The sequence below is a fragment of the Sinocyclocheilus grahami genome, unplaced genomic scaffold (assembly GCF_001515645.1).
Source record: "Sinocyclocheilus grahami isolate Dianchi unplaced genomic scaffold, SAMN03320097.WGS_v1.1 scaffold214.1, whole genome shotgun sequence".
Classification (NCBI taxonomy): domain Eukaryota; kingdom Metazoa; phylum Chordata; class Actinopteri; order Cypriniformes; family Cyprinidae; genus Sinocyclocheilus; species Sinocyclocheilus grahami.
Genome location: NW_015505393.1, coordinates 401,718 through 425,801, shown reverse-complemented (window position 1 = coordinate 425,801; position 24,084 = coordinate 401,718). Strand labels below are relative to the sequence as shown.

Sequence of the window (24,084 nt, the reverse complement as noted above, 5' to 3'; positions counted from 1 at the left end):
TGCTATTTGTGTGTATTTTTTATCTGTATACTCTCTGTATATTCTTACTGAATAGTCTCATTTGTGTCTTTCATACAAACTTTAGGAGAAACATCTGAGCAGGGTTAGGGATATTGTCAAATAATTTAAACCTAAAACCATAAAAATGGTTACTTGAAATAAAATAAACCTTAACTTGCATAAAACAATGAATTGATAAACTTATTTTAAATTTAGCCACTTGCCAAGGCATAATTTTTCATTTTCTTTAAGTTTAATGTGACAAACTAAAATAAAAATAAAAAGGAATAAGAAGTGTATAGACCTAAAAATTATAAAACACAGCAAAATTACTAAAACATTAACTAAAATTAAGATGAAAACTGAAATTATAAAAATAAAAACTAATTCATAATATTAATAAAAAATATAATAGTATATCAATGATACAAAATCATTTTATTCTGCAGGTGCTGTCCATGTCAGTGTTCTTTTAGTATCATTGATATACTATTTAGGTTTTTGTTAATATTTTGAGAGATTTTAATTTTATATATATTTTTTGTTTTCACTTTAATTGGAAAGTCTTAGTAATTTTGATGTGTTTTTGTTATTTGTATTAGTTTTTGTTTTTTCAAACATTTATAAGGTATTTATTTATTTTTATTTATTAGTTTTAGTTTGAGTTATTTTAGTAATTTACCTTAAACTAAACAAAAGAGAGAAAGAGAGAGAAATGTCACTTTGGCAAGTAGCTGAAGAAAAAAAAATATATATAGTATTTTCAATTAACATTTATTTTATTTCACATAGCTAAATGTTTTTTTATGGCTTTAGTTAACTAAAATAACCCTATTCCATGTTTGCTCTGACCCACTGTAAGTTCCTATATGATACCTAGCAAAAAGTGAGAAAAGCAAAGTTGCACTCCCACAATTGTTTCTTTTGCATCGAAGGCAGTTTTTTAGAGCAGCCCTGGTCTGTCAGGGGAGGAAACAGTCAAACATAGAGACAAACGAAACTCAGCACACTTCCTGCACAAAGTCAAAAGGTGTCAATAATCTCCCAGCTGCTGACACTTTGCCTTTTCCCATAGAAAATTCATTCAACGCCAGTTGAAATGGAATAAGCAGAAAGCCAGAACTGTAAGTCATACAGTGAGGCTCCACTGAGGAGATGTCAGAGGGTAGTTTAGGTAAAAGGAGAAGGACATAGACAAGGGTTGGAGAGTTAGCAATGGTAGTGCAAGTGTAAGACTGGGCAGAGGAGACGAACATTCAGGCATCCAGCAGTGCAATTATTCCTCATGACTGAGAGAGGGTGAAATTGCAGCTGCAACGCTTCACGTCACCCAGTCGGCCTGTAGTTCCACTGTAGGTTCACACTTGAGGACAGAAAAAGACAAAAAGAGGGAAGCAGGATTATTGAGGCATGCACATTTACCTGCGTTCTATGGACACATATTGACCATATTTGAATAAAATCAGCACAAGAGAGCTTAAAGTTAATCTGAATTGCTATTTTACTTCCATAATATGACAACATTCAAAGTGAAAGAGGATATTCAACATGAAGAATTACTTTTTTTCCATTGTGAATATGTTTAATCATAAAAAGTGGCATTACATGAATTTTGAATTAGCTAAAAAAAAAATCACAGGACTGAATGACTACAGACCTGTTGCCTTAACATCTGTGGTCATGAAGTCATTTGAGAGACTGGTGTTGGCTTATCTGAAGAGCTTTACTGGACTCTTACTCGACCCCCCGCAGTTTGCTTACCGAGCAAATAGATCTGTGGATTATGCAGTGAACATGGAACTGCATTTCATCCTGCAGCATCTTATGTGAGGATCCTGTTTGTGGACTTCAGTTCGGCCTTCAACACGATCATCCCAACACTCCTCCAGACCAAACTAACCTAACTCTCTGTTCCTAGCTCTGTCAGTGGATCACCAGACAGATAGGCAACAGCTAGTGAGACTGGGGAAATTCAGGTCAAACAGCCACACCATCAGCCTTCAGGAATGCGTTCTCTCCCCACTGCTCTTCTCTCTGTACACCAACACCTCTACTGACTCCTCTGTCAAGTTTCTGAAGTTTGGAGACGACACTACAGTCATCGGCCTCATCCAGGACAGTGACGAGTCTGCTTACAGACAAGAGTTTGAGAAGCTGGTTGTCTGGTGCTTAACAACCTGGAGCTTAACATGCTCAAATCTGTGGGGATGATTGTGGACTTTAGGAGAAACCTCCCAGCACTCTACTGGTGCGGTCACTATAATGAACAGCACCAGTAGAGTCATTCAGGTTGCTGGGCACCACCATCTCTCAGGACCTGAAGTGGGACACATTGACTCCATTGTTTAAAAACTTCCTTACTTCCTTTGCCAGCTGAGGATGTTCAATGTTAGCGGGATATGGACTCAGTAGACATGAAGTGTGAATTAAAAACTTATTTCTGTACTGGGGGTCAGTGAAGAACGGCATGAACCTCAAGGGTCTACAATTGAATCCATCCGGACTGTTATTATAACGGTTGTGCCAGGTGCTGACTGAATGTTTTTTAAACACTGAACCCATGTGGGGTCGTACCCGAAGTGAGATATGATATTATTGTAGCACAGCTCTGATTCAATGAGAAATATCATCATCGCCAGCAGCGTGGCTATTAGCGCATGCCTCTCTCCTCTGGTGCTTATTGGGACTCGTTATTCACTTCACAGCTTAGTGTTTTTCCCTGACTGTGGCTCGCAGATAAACACACACATACAAGGACCCCTGATGGAGTGGAGGTGTGGAAATGAGGCAGTATTTACGTTCAGCATGGAAGAAGGAAATATTGTTTGTCGTATCATTTGTCGTATTCAGTCCCTCACAAATCAGCACACTCACACCCTGCCTGTTTCAGCAAAAAAACTTGATGAATTCATGCTGTCACTGGGAAGAAATTGTTGTAGTGCTGAATGCATCAGTATTGGTATTCACTGTCTCTCTCTCTGACCACTTCCTTTACCCTGATCTGTATGGAAGTGTAGTTATGAGGTCTCATTGAAACTGAAAGCTGAAGAATTGTTTGTTCACAACAACAATCCCCTATTGATGCATCTGGACAGAGAACTGAATCTTTGTTATGGTTCACCATGGTACAGTGAGTCAGTACTGCATACTATGATAAATATTAATATACTAGTGTATTTTATTCATATACTTAATATGCAAACCAAATAAGCATTAGACTACTCCAAATGTTATTCAAAATACTCCAAATTCATATCCAAAATATAATAATACCATAATAATTTTTGGTACTTTTTGTTAGTGAAAATTCATCATCAGTCATACTTTATTCACATTTAAAATACAGGGATGAATCAGATAATACCATATTATATACAGTACTGTTTAAAAGTTTAGGGTCAGTAAAATGTAATGTTATACTGCCAAAGGCTGCATTTATTTTATTGATAATACAGTAAAACAGTGAGGATCATTCTAGTATGCTGATTTGGTGCTCAAGAAACATTTCTTATTATTATCAATGTTGAAAACAGTTGTGCTGCTTAATATTTTGTGGAAACGGATACATGTTTTTCAGGATTCTTTGATGAATAGAAAATTCAAAGAAACAGCATTTATTTGAAATCATTTAAAAAGTCTTTGCTGTCACTTTAAAATGAATTCCTTTATATTAATTAAAATAATATAAGAAAAATTAAATCGTACTGACTTTTGTTGGCCCCAGACTTACACAGTAGTGTAAATTGGTACACATTCATATACCACTGTATTTACATGGTGCTTTAATGTACTTTAAGTGTATTTCCAAAAATCATGATACTGCTTAGTACATGTCTAAACCCTGACTTTGCCATGATACAGTAAAAATAAAACATGGAAATGCCATGGTATTAGTAACCCAAACTTAAACATTTTCTTCATTTACTTACCATGATACAGTGATCAAGTGTTAATACCAAAATATTTGATATATGCCATGGTACATATTTATATACCAAAGTATGAGTCTGTGTCCACTGAGATTTGGTATTTATCTAGCTCTGTCAGTGGATCACCAGACAGATAGGCAACAGCTAGTGAGACTGGGGAAATTCAGGTCAAACAGCCACACCATCGGCCTTCAGGAATGCGTTCTCTCCCCACTGCTCTTCTCTCTGTACACCAACACCTCTACTGACTCCTCTGTCAAGTTTCTGAAGTTTGGAGACGACACTACAGTCATCGGCCTCATCCAGGACAGTGACGAGTCTGCTTACAGACAAGAGTTTGAGAAGCTGGTTGTCTGGTGCTTAACAACCTGGAGCTTAACATGCTCAAATCTGTGGGGATGATTGTGGACTTTAGGAGAAACCTCCCAGCACTCTACTGGTGCTGTCACTATAATGAACAGCACCAGTAGAGTCATTCAGGTTGCTGGGCACCACCATCTCTCAGGACCTGAAGTGGGACACATTGACTCCATTGTTTAAAAACTTCCTTACTTCCTTTGCCAGCTGAGGATGTTCAATGTTAGCGGGATATGGACTCAGTAGACATGAAGTGTGAATTAAAAACTTATTTCTGTACTGGGGGTCAGTGAAGAACGGCATGAACCTCAAGGGTCTACAATTGAATCCATCCGGACTGTTATTATAACGGTTGTGCCAGGTGCTGACTGAATGTTTTTTAAACACTGAACCCATGTGGGGTCGTACTCGAAGTGAGATATGATATTATTGTAGCACAGCTCTGATTCAATGAGAAATATCATCATCGCCAGCAGCGTGGCTATTAGCGCATGCCTCTCTCCTCTTGTGCTTATTGGGACTCGTTATTCACTTCACAGCTTAGTGTTTTTCCCTGACTGTGGCTCGCAGATAAACACACACATACAAGGACCCCTGATGGAGTGGAGGTGTGGAAATGAGGCAGTATTTACGTTCAGCATGGAAGAAGGAAATATTGTTTGTCGTATCATTTGTCGTATTCAGTCCCTCACAAATCAGCACACTCACACCCTGCCTGTTTCAGCAAAAAAACTTGATGAATTCATGCTGTCACTGGGAAGAAATTGTTGTAGTGCTGAATGCATCAGTATTGGTATTCACTGTCTCTCTCTCTGACCACTTCCTTTACCCTGATCTGTATGGAAGTGTAGTTATGAGGTCTCATTGAAACTGAAAGCTGAAGAATTGTTTGTTCACAACAACAATCCCCTATTGATGCATCTGGACAGAGAACTGAATCTTTGTTATGGTTCACCATGGTACAGTGAGTCAGTACTGCATACTATGATAAATATTAATATACTAGTGTATTTTATTCATATACTTAATATGCAAACCAAATAAGCATTAGACTACTCCAAATGTTATTCAAAATACTCCAAATTCATATCCAAAATATAATAATACCATAATAATTTTTGGTACTTTTTGTTAGTGAAAATTCATCATCAGTCATACTTTATTCACATTTAAAATACAGGGATGAATCAGATAATACCATATTATATACAGTACTGTTTAAAAGTTTAGGGTCAGTAAAATGTAATGTTATACTGCCAAAGGCTGCATTTATTTTATTGATAATACAGTAAAACAGTGAGGATCATTCTAGTATGCTGATTTGGTGCTCAAGAAACATTTCTTATTATTATCAATGTTGAAAACAGTTGTGCTGCTTAATATTTTGTGGAAACGGATACATGTTTTTCAGGATTCTTTGATGAATAGAAAATTCAAAGAAACAGCATTTATTTGAAATCATTTAAAAAGTCTTTGCTGTCACTTTAAAATGAATTCCTTTATATTAATTAAAATAATATAAGAAAAATTAAATCGTACTGACTTTTGTTGGCCCCAGACTTACACAGTAGTGTAAATTGGTACACATTCATATACCACTGTATTTACATGGTGCTTTAATGTACTTTAAGTGTATTTCCAAAAATCATGATACTGCTTAGTACATGTCTAAACCCTGACTTTGCCATGATACAGTAAAAATAAAACATGGAAATGCCATGGTATTAGTAACCCAAACTTAAACATTTTCTTCATTTACTTACCATGATACAGTGATCAAGTGTTAATACCAAAATATTTGATATATGCCATGGTACATATTTATATACCAAAGTATGAGTCTGTGTCCACTGAGATTTGGTATTTATCAAGACACCATCCCCCAGCACTGAGGCGAATCAACAACTTGCTGAAGACCTGAATGAGTTTTACTGTAGATTTGAAACTCCCGGTCTCACACCCAACACCCGTTCTGACCATCTCTCTACACAAGCATTAACACCTCCATCAACTCCCTTCTCCCCCTCCTGCACTTCGGATCAGAGAAGATGATGTGTGTCAGATCTTCAGGAAACAAAAGAGAAGGAAAGCACCAGCCCCAGACGGTGTTTCACCAGCCTTTCTAAAAACCTGTGCTGAGCAGCTGGCCCACATCTTTTCAAAGATCTTCAACAGATAACTGGAGCTGTGCGAAGTCCCTGCCTGCTTCAAACACTGTACCATCATCCCCATCCCAAAGAAACCCAAAATCACAGGACTGAATGACTACAGACCTGTTGCCTTAACATCTGTGGTCATGAAGTCATTTGAGAGACTGGTGTTGGCTTATCTGAAGAGCTTTACTGGACTCTTACTCGACCCCCCGCAGTTTGCTTACCGAGCAAATAGATCTATGGATGATGCAGTGAACATGGAACTGCATTTCATCCTGCAGCATCTTATGTGAGGATCCTGTTTGTGGACTTCAGTTCGGCCTTCAACACGATCATCCCAACACTCCTCCAGACCAAACTAACCTAACTCTGTTCCTAGCTCTGTCAGTGGATCACCAGACAGATAGGCAACAGCTAGTGAGACTGGGGAAATTCAGGTCAAACAGCCACACCATCAGCCTTCAGGAATGCGTTCTCTCCCCACTGCTCTTCTCTCTGTACACCAACACCTCTACTGACTCCTCTGTCAAGTTTCTGAAGTTTGGAGACGACACTACAGTCATCGGCCTCATCCAGGACAGTGACGAGTCTGCTTACAGACAAGAGTTTGAGAAGCTGGTTGTCTGGTGCTTAACAACCTGGAGCTTAACATGCTCAAATCTGTGGGGATGATTGTGGACTTTAGGAGAAACCTCCCAGCACTCTACTGGTGCTGTCACTATAATGAACAGCACCAGTAGAGTCATTCAGGTTGCTGGGCACCACCATCTCTCAGGACCTGAAGTGGGACACATTGACTCCATTGTTTAAAAACTTCCTTACTTCCTTTGCCAGCTGAGGATGTTCAATGTTAGCGGGATATGGACTCAGTAGACATGAAGTGTGAATTAAAAACTTATTTCTGTACTGGGGGTCAGTGAAGAACGGCATGAACCTCAAGGGTCTACAATTGAATCCATCCGGACTGTTATTATAACGGTTGTGCCAGGTGCTGACTGAATGTTTTTTAAACACTGAACCCATGTGGGGTCGTACCCGAAGTGAGATATGATATTATTGTAGCACAGCTCTGATTCAATGAGAAATATCATCATCGCCAGCAGCGTGGCTATTAGCGCATGCCTCTCTCCTCTGGTGCTTATTGGGACTCGTTATTCACTTCACAGCTTAGTGTTTTTCCCTGACTGTGGCTCGCAGATAAACACACACATACAAGGACCCCTGATGGAGTGGAGGTGTGGAAATGAGGCAGTATTTACGTTCAGCATGGAAGAAGGAAATATTGTTTGTCGTATCATTTGTCGTATTCAGTCCCTCACAAATCAGCACACTCACACCCTGCCTGTTTCAGCAAAAAAACTTGATGAATTCATGCTGTCACTGGGAAGAAATTGTTGTAGTGCTGAATGCATCAGTATTGGTATTCACTGTCTCTCTCTCTGACCACTTCCTTTACCCTGATCTGTATGGAAGTGTAGTTATGAGGTCTCATTGAAACTGAAAGCTGAAGAATTGTTTGTTCACAACAACAATCCCCTATTGATGCATCTGGACAGAGAACTGAATCTTTGTTATGGTTCACCATGGTACAGTGAGTCAGTACTGCATACTATGATAAATATTCATATACTAGTGTATTTTATTCATATACTTAATATGCAAACCAAATAAGCATTAGACTACTCCAAATGTTATTCAAAATACTCCAAATTCATATCCAAAATATAATAATACCATAATAATTTTTGGTACTTTTTGTTAGTGAAAATTCATCATCAGTCATACTTTATTCACATTTAAAATACAGGGATGAATCAGATAATACCATATTATATACAGTACTGTTTAAAAGTTTAGGGTCAGTAAAATGTAATGTTATACTGCCAAAGGCTGCATTTATTTTATTGATAATACAGTAAAACAGTGAGGATCATTCTAGTATGCTGATTTGGTGCTCAAGAAACATTTCTTATTATTATCAATGTTGAAAACAGTTGTGCTGCTTAATATTTTGTGGAAACGGATACATGTTTTTCAGGATTCTTTGATGAATAGAAAATTCAAAGAAACAGCATTTATTTGAAATCATTTAAAAAGTCTTTGCTGTCACTTTAAAATGAATTCCTTTATATTAATTAAAATAATATAAGAAAAATTAAATCGTACTGACTTTTGTTGGCCCCAGACTTACACAGTAGTGTAAATTGGTACACATTCATATACCACTGTATTTACATGGTGCTTTAATGTACTTTAAGTGTATTTCCAAAAATCATGATACTGCTTAGTACATGTCTAAACCCTGTCTTTGCCATGATACAGTAAAAATAAAACATGGAAATGCCATGGTATTAGTAACCCAAACTTAAACATTTTCTTCATTTACTCACCATGATACAGTGATCAAGTGTTAATACCAAAATATTTGATATATGCCATGGTACATATTTATATACCAAAGTATGAGTCTGTGTCCACTGAGATTTGGTATTTATCTATTGATGCCTCTCCCGGGCTTCACAGTGTAACAGTAATCTCATTCTTGTAAACTGCTGCGATGGCCTCAGCAGTGATTATAGTCATGCCTATTTACAGGTGAATATCTATGGCATGCATTACTGGATGGGCTGGGGAATAAACAGCCCTTGGGGCTAAGACATTATTCAGTGTGCGATATTAACTCTGACTAATGCAATCCAGACCAGTGCCACCTGGACCAACGGGACAGCTGGTGTAAGAGCGTGAGGTAATACATGCAGCTAAACATTTAATCATTAAATGTTTCGTAAATTACTGTCTGACACATCTTACAATAGCAATCTTAAAAGACTGGCAGGAGCAAACTACTTGACTTCTTTAGTCAAATTTTGCAGATTTTAATTTAAAATATATAATTTACATGATTGTGGAATTCGTAAATGAATGTGAGTAGCATAAAATAATTTTTGCCACAATATTTATATCAACCAAATTATTTGAAATTGATGCCTGTATGCCCCAGCTTGGTAAATGGGGATTGGAGTACGTGGCATGTTATTCTGTGTATGTTGTGGGACCTGTGGCTGCTATGCCCTTCCGATTTACAAATTAAGCACTGCTCATATCAATGATTAAATTGTAATCTTAAATCTTGATGGACATATAATGTCCATATACTGTATACACACTTAGATAGTGAATGTGTAGGAAACCTGTGCTTTGCAAACCCAAATAGCTGTGAATATCATTTATTAAGATGAACCGTTTGAATTGCACCTTAAGTTAACGTTAAGTTAAAGGTTAAGTCTGTTTCAATGTGTTCAAGAAATGTGAGATGGCCTTAGAGAGTAGTACAGAGTAGTACAGGAATATTTTGCATCACATCCACCTCTGTTACTAAATAGACAGAAAATAAATTAGTGCTAGATTAACAAGTATATTTTATTATTAACAAGTCTTAAGTCACATTGCTAACAAAGTATTTGCTAAGTATATGAATTTAATATAATAATGAATTAACAGCTTTTTTCTGACCATCAACAAGCACTTCTTTATATTCATCTTGCTGGGTTCAAAATTTTACAGTCACATTCTGCATATATTGCATGCTGATAACCGCAACAAAATCTATTCTATCCAACTTAGTAGTTCAACACTTCATAGAGATTCTGTCCTATAGGATGAATCACTTATGCATTACTTTCAATTAAAACATCCACTAAATAAATAAATGTAAACATTTTTGTTGAAGTATACCAGAAAATATGCACAATGTCCGCTAGTGGTCACATTTATAAACCCCTGTTGACCCTTTCTGGGTTTATTTTGTGATCGTACTGGCTGACTGGAAATTTTCCCTTATTTGTGACCTATCATATGTTTTGGTGTGAGGAAATGTTTATGGAAACGCATTTAAAAGTATTTTGAAGTGGTTTCTTCTTTATTTTAGTTTTTTTTTTTTGTTGCTTTTTTAAAATTAACTTTTTGAAGGAATAGCTATCGCCCTCATTTCTGTCAATCAGCTGCATCTTAACTGGGTGGAACAGACGTTTTGGCAGATAATATGATGACAGGCAACCCCTCTGGAAAACAGATCCAGGGGTGTGAATGAATACGTCTATCATGAATGCACACACTTTCATGCCTGAATTACAACAAATACAGAATAACAGCCAAGTGCATCTCTTTGCTCACTGTGATACAGCATGACAAAATCCACCTTGAAATTAGTTTTTGTACCTTGTAGCAGGAATCTTCGATTCAATTTATTCCATGCATATTTCCATGCAAATTTGCAATCTTGGCAATAAAGTTGCTATGTATTGTTTTTAAATAATAAATTAAGTGCATGCAGATGTATTAGCTATCTGATTTTGATAATTAGTACTTTTTTAACAAATGCTTGAGTGCACATTTTTCACAAGGGCACATTTTTTTCACTAGACTACGTAAAAATATTTATTAATAATCTTGCCTCTGTCCTGGCTGTGGAAGGTTGCTGAGCTGGCTCTTTGTTTTTTTGCTGCGATGCAGGTATTCACTGAAGTTGAAACACTGAAGTAATGTATTTTCTTTTTTTTCCTTTTTCCCTTGAGTGCTGTCCTACTTTGTCTTAATCAACTTTATGGACCTCTCGGATGACCTCAAATGACCCTGTGCCTTTTGACATATTGTCTATTCTGTCATCATAACTCAACATGACTTCATCTAAATAAGCATGTGATCTACTGTACGTGCCGCTTGGAAAGCTCCGAAGTCATCTGCTCTCACAGTGAGAAGACTTCATTCCCATATGTTGCGTGTAATACTGAGCATGTCATGGGATTTGTTAGAGTAGGTGACTTTCCAAAGGGTTATAGGACGAAAATCTGTACTTTACTTTTTACACACCTCAACAGCCTTTAAAACTGCACCATCATCCGTGTGAAAGTCACATCTGCACAAGCATAAACGCAATAAACGCCACCGTGACTTAGCTTAGGTATGCATCATTTGACCAGTGCATTTATGCATTTTTATTTATGCATGTATACTATAAACCTTGCTCAAACATGCGTACTGTACACTATACTTGCTGTTGTACACTCTTAAAAATAAAGGTGCTTCAAAAGGTTCTTCAAGCGATGCCATAGAAGAACCATTTTTGGTTCCACAAAGAACCATTCAGTCAAAGGTTCTTTAAAGAACCATCTCTTTCTTACCTTTTTATAATCTGAAGAACCTTCTTTCGCCACAAAGAACCTTTTGTGAAACAGAAAGGTTCTTCAGATGTTAAAGGTTCTTTATGGAACCATTTAGACAAAAAGGTTCTTCTATGGCATCGTGAAGCACCTTTATTTTTAAGAGTGTACTCATTCATTTTTAGCTCTCTGACTCTGACTAGTGCTTATAAGACTACATTCACACCTTGACAACATACAGTACAGTTGAGGTCAGAAATATTAGCCCAGGTTTAGTCATTTGTTGGTATTTGATAAAAATCCATGATGCGATGTATCTGAACAAGACATTCTGGACCTCTGGGAGGAAAAAAAAGGTTCACAATATTAAATATCCATTAATATATTTAACCGTGGGCATGGGGTACCCCATGTGTGCCAAAAAGCTATTTTTTTTGTTTCGCCATAGAACCTGGTCCAGTTTGAAGTCCCAGTAATGTCTGGCAACTGAATATGCTGGAGTTGTTTTTGATTTAGAACAGAAGATTTTTTTCTTGAAACCCTCCCAAACAACCTGTGGTGATATAGGTGCTGTTTGATTTCTATTTATTTAGAGGCTTTCTGGCCACAATACTAGAGTAATTTCTGCAGTTTTCCAGTTTTTATCCTTGTGTAGTCTTTGGCCTCTCAAACTCTCCTCTTCATCGTGCATTAGGATGATATAGGCACATGTCCTCTTCCAGGTTGATTTGTAACATCTCCAGTTGATTGGAACGTCGTAATTATTGCCCTGATGGAGGAAGTGGGAATGCTTTACAATGCTTTAGCTATTTTCTTACAGCTACTTTCTAATGTGTGAACCTGAACAATATTTTACTACACATAAGAACTATATTCTTTGATTTTACTCATTGTTATGGATGATTAAGGAAATCTGGCCTTTGTGTTACCTCATAACACAATTATTTTTATACTCCTGTGAAAGGAAATTTATACTCCAGGAAGTCATGGCTGGACAGTTTCATGATCATTGTCACCCTGGTGTGCTAAAAAAATGCAAATGGGAATATGCTTCATAGATATTTTATTCATATGAATTTCTAGCGGTGCTAATAATTGTGGCCAACCTGTATTGGAGAAAAACATTTATTTCATAATGTGATTTTTCCCACCAATTTCAATTGTTTTACTTCAATGAAAGGTTAGATTTTTATGAACTTTTTAATGAAAGATCAAAAGCATAAGCCATGCACATTTATTTTCACAGACGACTTTGCTCATAATTATCAAGAGGGCTAATAATTCTGACCTCAACTGCATTTACTTAACACGAGTTCCTAAATCCTACTAATCCTGTACCAACTGTACAGCAGTTTACAGGAATGAATATGTCCAAATTACCAAAGTCACAAGTGTTTTGAGATTTGGCTCACTTTTAATTTGAGAGTATGAATTTGAATTGAATTAGTCACATCTAACGAGAAGATAAATTGTTAATTGAATTGGAATGATGGGTGAAGTTGACTCCTATGATTATTTAAACTTTTTTGTCATTCTTATAGTTATCATCCTTGGTATGAACTGGCCTTAACTACAGTGACTGAATAAGAAAGAGTAAGCAACTGGATCTAAAACCTTCAGAATATTGCTCTGTATGATGGGCATATTGCACTGTATGATGTAATTGTATAAAATTTGAACTGCATGATGTGAACTGTATGAAGTTTGGTTATAGAATTTGGTGTCACTTTTATTTATAATTACACTTTTGTAAATGTAACTGTATTTAGAAGTCTATAACAGGACTGGAACTGTATTCTGCTGCTGTGTGAAGAAGATATATAGACAGTCAGCAGGGAAGCAGCTCTCTAGCTGTTTCTTTTTTTGAGGTAAAATCTCAAAAAAGCAAAATCCTTGTAGTCTTTCATAAAGTTTCAGAGTCTTGCTTTTGAATGCTAGAGTGAAAGAGGAGAAATAGCTTGAGATAATTGGCTGTCCTGTCAGAGCCTGCTCTGTCCTCGCAGCCTAGGGCTGACCGGATTAGAGCCCATGTTTCATCTGCGCACCAGCCTTCTGAGCAGCACTGCCAAGAGCCTCTCATTTTACCACACTAACTTTCCATGTTGAACCCCTCATATGTAGTCACCAGAGTCGAGCTGCAGAAGCAGGCTTGAATCATCTACAAGTCCTTGCCTCACCAGGCCACATAACAAGAGCCTGAGCCAGACACCAGCGTCTGGCAGGCCGAGTCCCCCTCCTGGAGCTCTGCCCGTGTTCCCATCTGTCTGTGGCTCCAGCGTTACCGCCACAGTTATTGCTGCTCATTTATGTGCGGTCTCAACAGTTACAGCACACAACAATAAATTTGATGACAAGAATAACTTCCCATTTTGAGTGATCCTCACTGTTGACCTCAAAGGATCCCATGCTATTTTTCTTGCATGTGTGTAACCTGTGACATCTAAATAGCTACAGTATAAAATAAAATAAAGCTACTGTAACCTTCATAGTCACCTGCTGCCGCAGATGGAAGACTTGAACTTCATATAGTGAGGGCTATACATAGCATGTCATTAGACTTTGTTAGTGTAGGTGACCTTTAACACCAGCTGCTTGTCATACTTATAATGTTGTAAGTATAAACAGTAATGCAGTGTATACTTGGTTCAAAATGAACTTTTTTTGTCCATGAGTATTTTTTTTTTCATTATTTTTATTGTATATTTATATGAAAGTGAACGCATTTACAATAGTATATTACAATATAAAATTAAATATGAATAAATTAAAGGTGCAGTAGGACATCTTGGAAAATGTTAACTTTAGCCTCTCTGGTATAAATACATGTAAATAAATGTAGACCACTTAACTTAATGATTGCTATCGGGATGTGAAGAGACTTTCAACCAGCATAACAAAAAATATTTCTGAAGACAATCACCTAATGCACCTTTAAACTGTACATAATTTTCTATTTTTTATAAATATTAAAATATTGTAAATATCATAAATTATTTTTGTTTATCATATAAATGAATAAACATATAAATAAAAAGTATAAATAAAAATGTGTATATATATTTGGCTCTGGTCCCTGAGGGCTTCTGGCATGCCTCTAAGTCTGTCTATGGACATACCGAAAGCTCCGGGGACATTTCTCAGGGTAACAAGACAAAACTCTGTCCTTTCTTTGTCACTTCAACAGCTTCTGAAACTGCACTGTCATCTATACAAAATTGAATGTGAGTCTGGTAACAAGAATAACCACCCAATTCATTCACTGCAGAGCTCATCTCTGCTCCTGACAGCTTACTTGGATCTCTGGGCCACCTGTCACTCAAATCGATGGAGTTAATTAAGTCACGATGCTTTTGAGAATGTTTCATGCCAGAAGAAGCGGGCAAGATCTGCCTGGCTGAACCGATTATGAACTTTTATGTTTGTCTCAAGATTCTAGATTTGTATAACTGTCTGTGCAGCCTTGAGGCCATGGAGTGTAGAGGTCTAACAGCTGTATGCTGTGTGTGGGAAATTACATGCCGCCATATTATTTTAGAGATCAACAATACTTTTTACGACGGTACTGATACTTTTTTTGTCTGTTTGATGATTTTTTATTGTTTTATTTTTCGCTTTTTGACAAAATAATTGTTAGATTATAGAACAAAAATTAAAGGGGTGGTTCATTGCGATTTCACTTTTTTAATGTTAGTTATTGTGTAATGTTGCTGTTTGAGCATAATATCTGCAAAGTTACGAAGCTGAAAGTTCAATGCAAACGGAGATATCGTCTTTTAAAATTCTGGCAGTTTAATGCCTACAAAAACGGCTGGTAGGGACTACAATGATCTACTTCCCGGGTTCGTGATGTCACAAACCCAGATAAATCCCGCCCTCGGGAAAAGTCAGCAAAGGGGAGCTGCGCTTCTTTAGAGAAGAGGAAGAGAAAACTAGAGGTGCAAGTAAAAATCTATTCATATATGAATCGTGATTCTGTCTTCTAATGATTCTAATGGATTCACAAGTTTCAAAATGAGTGTTCAAAAGCAGCGGTTCTTAATACTGTTCCTCACGTCCCCCTGCTCTGCACGTGCTCTGCATTTCTCTCTCTCTCTCTCTCTCTCATTCAGCTCAGCTCCAACAATGAACTGTTCCAATTATACACTCACTGTTGACCTCAAAGGATCCCATGCTATTTTTCTTGCATGTGTGTAACCTGTGACATCTAAATAGCTACAGTATAAAATAAAATAAAGCTACTGTAACCTTCATAGTCACCTGCTGCCGCAGATGGAAGACTTGAACTTCATATAGTGAGGGCTATACATAGCATGTCATTAGACTTTGTTAGTGTAGGTGACCTTTAACACCAGCTGCTTGTCATACTTATAATGTTGTAAGTATAAACAGTAATGCAGTGTATACTTGGTTCAAAATGAACTTTTTTTGTCCATGAGTATTTTTTTTTTCATTATTTTTATTGTATATTTATATGAAAGTGAACGCATTTACAATAGTATATTACAATATAAAATTAAATATGAATAAATTAAAGGTGCAGTAGGACATCTTGGAAAATGTTAACTTTAGCCTCTCTGGTATAAATACATGTAAATAAATGTAGACCACTTAACTTAATGATTGCTATCGGGATGTGAAGAGACTTTCAACCAGCATAACAAAAAATATTTCTGAAGACAATCACCTAATGCACCTTTAAACTGTACATAATTTTCTATTTTTTATAAATATTAAAATATTGTAAATATCATAAATTATTTTTGTTTATCATATAAATGAATAAACATATAAATAAAAAGTATAAATAAAAATGTGTATATATATTTGGCTCTGGTCCCTGAGGGCTTCTGGCATGCCTCTAAGTCTGTCTATGGACATACCGAAAGCTCCGGGGACATTTCTCAGGGTAACAAGACAAAACTCTGTCCTTTCTTTGTCACTTCAACAGCTTCTGAAACTGCACTGTCATCTATACAAAATTGAATGTGAGTCTGGTAACAAGAATAACCACCCAATTCATTCACTGCAGAGCTCATCTCTGCTCCTGACAGCTTACTTGGATCTCTGGGCCACCTGTCACTCAAATCGATGGAGTTAATTAAGTCACGATGCTTTTGAGAATGTTTCATGCCAGAAGAAGCGGGCAAGATCTGCCTGGCTGAACCGATTATGAACTTTTATGTTTGTCTCAAGATTCTAGATTTGTATAACTGTCTGTGCAGCCTTGAGGCCATGGAGTGTAGAGGTCTAACAGCTGTATGCTGTGTGTGGGAAATTACATGCCGCCATATTATTTTAGAGATCAACAATACTTTTTACGACGGTACTGATACTTTTTTTGTCTGTTTGATGATTTTTTATTGTTTTATTTTTCGCTTTTTGACAAAATAATTGTTAGATTATAGAACAAAAATTAAAGGGGTGGTTCATTGCGATTTCACTTTTTTAATGTTAGTTATTGTGTAATGTTGCTGTTTGAGCATAATATCTGCAAAGTTACGAAGCTGAAAGTTCAATGCAAACGGAGATATCGTCTTTTAAAATTCTGGCAGTTTAATGCCTACAAAAACGGCTGGTAGGGACTACAATGATCTACTTCCCGGGTTCGTGATGTCACAAACCCAGATAAATCCCGCCCTCGGGAAAAGTCAGCAAAGGGGAGCTGCGCTTCTTTAGAGAAGAGGAAGAGAAAACTAGAGGTGCAAGTAAAAATCTATTCATATATGAATCGTGATTCTGTCTTCTAATGATTCTAATGGATTCACAAGTTTCAAAATGAGTGTTCAAAAGCAGCGGTTCTTAATACTGTTCCTCACGTCCCCCTGCTCTGCACGTGCTCTGCATTTCTCTCTCTCTCTCTCTCTCTCATTCAGCTCAGCTCCAACAATGAACTGTTCCAATTATACATTTATTTTCCCATAGCTATGAGAAGCATTAAACATGGACCAAGTGTTTTGAGATTTGGCTCACTTTTAATTTGAGAGTATGAATTTGAATTGAATTAGTCACATCTAACGAGAAGATAAATTGTTAATTGAATTGGAATGATGGGTGAAGTTGACTCCTATGATTATTTAAACTTTTTTGTCATTCTTATAGTTATCATCCTTGGTATGAACTGGCCTTAACTACAGTGACTGAATAAGAAAGAGTAAGCAACTGGATCTAAAACCTTCAGAATATTGCTCTGTATGATGGGCATATTGCACTGTATGATGTAATTGTATAAAATTTGAACTGCATGATGTGAACTGTATGAAGTTTGGTTATAGAATTTGGTGTCACTTTTATTTATAATTACACTTTTGTAAATGTAACTGTATTTAGAAGTCTATAACAGGACTGGAACTGTATTCTGCTGCTGTGTGAAGAAGATATATAGACAGTCAGCAGGGAAGCAGCTCTCTAGCTGTTTCTTTTTTTGAGGTAAAATCTCAAAAAAGCAAAATCCTTGTAGTCTTTCATAAAGTTTCAGAGTCTTGCTTTTGAATGCTAGAGTGAAAGAGGAGAAATAGCTTGAGATAATTGGCTGTCCTGTCAGAGCCTGCTCTGTCCTCGCAGCCTAGGGCTGACCGGATTAGAGCCCATGTTTCATCTGCGCACCAGCCTTCTGAGCAGCACTGCCAAGAGCCTCTCATTTTACCACACTAACTTTCCATGTTGAACCCCTCATATGTAGTCACCAGAGTCGAGCTGCAGAAGCAGGCTTGAATCATCTACAAGTCCTTGCCTCACCAGGCCACATAACAAGAGCCTGAGCCAGACACCAGCGTCTGGCAGGCCGAGTCCCCCTCCTGGAGCTCTGCCCGTGTTCCCATCTGTCTGTGGCTCCAGCGTTACCGCCACAGTTATTGCTGCTCATTTATGTGCGGTCTCAACAGTTACAGCACACAACAATAAATTTGATGACAAGAATAACTTCCCATTTTGAGTGATCCTCACTGTTGACCTCAAAGGATCCCATGCTATTTTTCTTGCATGTGTGTAACCTGTGACATCTAAATAGCTACAGTATAAAATAAAATAAAGCTACTGTAACCTTCATAGTCACCTGCTGCCGCAGATGGAAGACTTGAACTTCATATAGTGAGGGCTATACATAGCATGTCATTAGACTTTGTTAGTGTAGGTGACCTTTAACACCAGCTGCTTGTCATACTTATAATGTTGTAAGTATAAACAGTAATGCAGTGTATACTTGGTTCAAAATGAACTTTTTTTGTCCATGAGTATTTTTTTTTTCATTATTTTTATTGTATATTTATATGAAAGTGAACGCATTTACAATAGTATATTACAATATAAAATTAAATATGAATAAATTAAAGGTGCAGTAGGACATCTTGGAAAATGTTAACTTTAGCCTCTCTGGTATAAATACATGTAAATAAATGTAGACCACTTAACTTAATGATTGCTATCGGGATGTGAAGAGACTTTCAACCAGCATAACAAAAAATATTTCTGAAGACAATCACCTAATGCACCTTTAAACTGTACATAATTTTCTATTTTTTATAAATATTAAAATATTGTAAATATCATAAATTATTTTTGTTTATCATATAAATGAATAAACATATAAATAAAAAGTATAAATAAAAATGTGTATATATATTTGGCTCTGGTCCCTGAGGGCTTCTGGCATGCCTCTAAGTCTGTCTATGGACATACCGAAAGCTCCGGGGACATTTCTCAGGGTAACAAGACAAAACTCTGTCCTTTCTTTGTCACTTCAACAGCTTCTGAAACTGCACTGTCATCTATACAAAATTGAATGTGAGTCTGGTAACAAGAATAACCACCCAATTCATTCACTGCAGAGCTCATCTCTGCTCCTGACAGCTTACTTGGATCTCTGGGCCACCTGTCACTCAAATCGATGGAGTTAATTAAGTCACGATGCTTTTGAGAATGTTTCATGCCAGAAGAAGCGGGCAAGATCTGCCTGGCTGAACCGATTATGAACTTTTATGTTTGTCTCAAGATTCTAGATTTGTATAACTGTCTGTGCAGCCTTGAGGCCATGGAGTGTAGAGGTCTAACAGCTGTATGCTGTGTGTGGGAAATTACATGCCGCCATATTATTTTAGAGATCAACAATACTTTTTACGACGGTACTGATACTTTTTTTGTCTGTTTGATGATTTTTTATTGTTTTATTTTTCGCTTTTTGACAAAATAATTGTTAGATTATAGAACAAAAATTAAAGGGGTGGTTCATTGCGATTTCACTTTTTTAATGTTAGTTATTGTGTAATGTTGCTGTTTGAGCATAATATCTGCAAAGTTACGAAGCTGAAAGTTCAATGCAAACGGAGATATCGTCTTTTAAAATTCTGGCAGTTTAATGCCTACAAAAACGGCTGGTAGGGACTACAATGATCTACTTCCCGGGTTCGTGATGTCACAAACCCAGATAAATCCCGCCCTCGGGAAAAGTCAGCAAAGGGGAGCTGCGCTTCTTTAGAGAAGAGGAAGAGAAAACTAGAGGTGCAAGTAAAAATCTATTCATATATGAATCGTGATTCTGTCTTCTAATGATTCTAATGGATTCACAAGTTTCAAAATGAGTGTTCAAAAGCAGCGGTTCTTAATACTGTTCCTCACGTCCCCCTGCTCTGCACGTGCTCTGCATTTCTCTCTCTCTCTCTCTCTCTCATTCAGCTCAGCTCCAACAATGAACTGTTCCAATTATACATTTATTTTCCATAGCTATGAGAAGCGTTAAACATGGACACGCGTGCAGTTGCCGTACTGTATTAAAGCTTTAATCAGGATAAAACCGTAAATTAAAAGCTAACATAAGCAGTAGCATTTACAAATAACAGCATATCAAAAAGTATGAGACTACAATAAATAAAAAACATAGGCCTACCATTAAAAGCTGTGCTTGCACAGGTTCTGCACAATCCTCTTCAATAATATCCTCTGCTTCTCAATCGGGCTCAAACTGATAAGCGATATTAACAATGCCGTTGTTTACAATACAACTGGAGCAAATGCTGCTGAGGTGAGGGGCGGGACGTTCAGACGTACACTAGAGGCGGTTTAGCCAATCACAACAGGCTAGCTAACTAATTTTTAATAACCTATTTCTGAGGGCGGGGCTTCATAAAAACAGGAAAAGATCAGGCCATTTCTCTGAGAAGGGACAGAGTGGTGTGGAATAAAGGTAAATGATGCACATGTTAGACTGCACCCCATAAACACAATCAAGCCTAGAAAAAACCCAGTGAACCACCCCTTTAAAAATGTTTATAAAATATATAAAATCTTTTATATAAACATTTTATTTTATTATATTGTAAAATAATATAATATATAATAATGTATTAATATACAGTATAATCTATATATTAAATGTAAGTATAATATTCTCTGTAATGGGTTTTAAGTTAAATGGCATTTATCTGCAGACCCAATATTAAAGAACCAATGACTAAACATTTTGAATATATTTAAAATTGTATAATATACCATTTATATTCCATATACAAAAGACCATATATTGATATCGCATGTTTATAGACAGATATAGATACATATTGCATGTTTTCATAGTACCAAAATTTTAATCATCTTTCTTTCTTTCTTGTGTTCCAGGAACAGCATTGCAGCCTCTGCCGTTTGTGCATACAACCTCAGCGCTATCATGCAGGCTTTTAACGGGCCCTTTCGCTCCCAGGAGAACCCTCGCTCCACGTGGCTGCCTACCCCAAACCCCATCCCTAACTTCCAGGTGCTTCATTCCCCCTGAATGTCTTTTACGTTTTGTTCTCTGTGTGTGTGTCTGAAACAAACAGCCGGTAGATAAGTTCTATTAGCCTGGCACTGTGAGAGTAATTGCTCAAGACCAGCTGGGTGTACTTGCATGCATCGTAATTCACTGTTATTGTCTACTTTCCTATAAAATTACATGGTGAGAAGTTTGCATTTTTTGGAAAGGTTTTTTGCTAGTTTATATTTGCAATGCCCTGCTTGACCTCTACACTAACTAATGAGTCTAACCCTAATGACACTTAACAGTGTGGGACCATAGAGGAAGAAGGGCCTAATGAAGGACTAACTGAACGCAGTCTGCAGGACGCCCAGCGGCTCTACCTCATGAATGACGTGGTTCAGCCTGTTTCTGTGGACCCGCTGGTTTGGCAGGATGATGTGCGGTTCTCTAAGTTGGTTGTTGACATTGTACAGGGGCAGGATACTTTGCACCACGTCATGTACATAGGCACAGGTAACGAGCCAAAGTCAGACTTAGTCACTTCAGCTTTGTATTTTTCCTTTGCACAAAAGCCTTGTAAGTCGTATGTCTGCAAAACGTTTACCACCAAATCCTTATAGAAATAGTATTAGTTAGCATTCGTTATGCAGCCTTGTGTAATTATGCTTTGCCTTCTGTTCTGACTTATTAGAGTATGGAACTATTCTTAAGGCCCTGGCAACCACAAATAAGAGCCTGCAAGGTTGCTACTTGGAGGAGATGCAGCTCTTCCCTCCTGGTCTGCGCGAGCCAATCCTGAGCCTTCAGATTCTCCATGGCGACAGGACTCTTTTTGTGGGCCTGAATGACAAAGTGATGAAGATCCCTCTGGCGAGATGCTCCAGCCACAAAACAGAATTGTGAGTACCATGTTTCATCTGTACATTTTGTGCAGCACACAGCTTTAACAATCAAGGTCTTCATATGTGACCCTGGACAACAAAACCAAGTCGCTGGGGTATGTTTGTAGCAATAGCCAAAAATACATTGTATGGGTCAAAATTATCGATTTTTCTTTTATGCCAAAAATCATTAGAATATTAAGTAAAGATCATGTTCCATGAAGATATTTTGTAAATCTCCTACCATAAATATATCAAAACTTAATTTTGATTAGTAATATGCATTGCTAAAAATTTAATTTAGATAACTTTAAAGGCGATTTTCTCAATATTTAAATTTTTTTGCACCCTCAGATTCCAGATTTTCAAATAGTTGTATCTCGACCAAATATTGTCCTATCCTAACAAACCATACATCAATGGAAAGCTTATTTATTTAGCTTTTAGATTATTTATAAATCTCAATTTCGAAAAATTGACACTTAAGACTGGTTTTGTGGTCCAGGGTCACATATTTCATCATTTATTTGTCTGAAATTCAGTATGCAGGCAATAGGTTGGGGTGTGTGAAACTACTTATTTTTGCTGAATTGTCTGAACAGCTAGCCGATTAACTAGCCACAAGGATGATTTGAATAATTATTCTGGTTTTAGGTTCATTTTTAAGTTTAGGTTTGATGACCTGATTAGATGCAGTTTTTTAGGGGACACTGACATAAGGTGCGCTCTTGGGTTCAAAAACAGCTAAACAGTGACAGAATGGAACAGATTGCAGGGGTTTTGAAGGTTTGGACTATTTTTAACTTGACACGCTGTCTCAAAGACACTACGCTCACGGTGAAACAGCAAAGATGCAACACACTGGCCCAATACATTGGTCTGAATGTATTTGGCTGTTGCAAAGATGCATTGAAATTGATTAATTGTACCATGAAATATTTAATTGCAAAGCACATTCTCAGCATGCTTTTGATTTACTTTTGATTTATTTTGTTTCGATTTTTTATTTACTTTAAATAATATATACTGTGTGTGTGTGTGTGTGTGTATATATATATATATATATATATATATATATATATATATATATATATATATAGTATATATATATATATATGTCTCTCATAGTTGAGGTATACCTATGATGAAAATTACAGGCCTCTCTCATCTTTTTAAGTGGGAGAACTTGCACAATTGGTGGCTGACTAAATACTTTTTTTCCCCACTGTATATTAAGAATATATAGTTACAGTGCACAGCATAAATGAGTACACCCCCTCTGAATAAATATAAAAGATGTATTTTCTTAATGATCACTAATATAATTAATGTAATTCATGGAAAGATGGCAAAATTTAAACATAGTAAACATATACTTAATAAAAACAACAAAATATATGCCAATATTTCCTGTAAGATAAGTAAATTAGCCAATTTTGTTTAAATGAAGGATTGCAGAAATAAGTACACCCTTGATTTAATTCACAAAATGTATAATATTCTAGTAATTAGTATGTCCTCCAGAACTTAAAGTATACTGCTCTGACATTTCTTGGCACTGAGTGTACAAGTTCATGACAAATTTTCACATCTGTGCTGTTTAACTCCTGGAGGACGACCTCCTTAAATGCCCTGGTCTTTAATAGGGAAGTTTTGCTCAGCTCGTCTCTACAGAATCCCCTACAGCTGCTCAAGAGCGTTAAGATTGAGTGAAATACATGTCCACTGAAGGATTTTCACCTTGGGAGAATTAATATATTCATTGTCATGCTGAAAAAATGCCCAATAATGCAGGGAATGATGGGAGGGTAGCATCTTCTGTTTCAAGTTTTTGTATTACATCACACAGTGGTGTGTGAATTCATGACAGCGTTGATAAAG

At 36.9% G+C, this 24,084-nt stretch overlaps 1 protein-coding gene across 3 annotated transcripts in view; it reads left to right on the top strand.

The window, feature by feature from the left end:
- Positions 1-21,210: 21,210 nt before the first annotated feature.
- Positions 21,211-24,084, top strand: part of LOC107596063 (semaphorin-5B-like) — a 33,085-nt gene continuing 30,211 nt past the window's right edge. For all 3 annotated transcript variants that reach the window (XR_001610331.1, XM_016286672.1, XM_016286671.1), the window contains exons 1-3: positions 21,211-21,340; positions 21,628-21,835; positions 22,014-22,221. Coding sequence is in view for 2 of the 3 variants with exons in the window: in XM_016286672.1 (XP_016142158.1) it covers positions 21,254-21,340; positions 21,628-21,835; positions 22,014-22,221 (503 nt within the window). In the remaining variant the exon portion in view is untranslated. The remainder of the gene's footprint in view (positions 21,341-21,627; positions 21,836-22,013; positions 22,222-24,084) is intronic.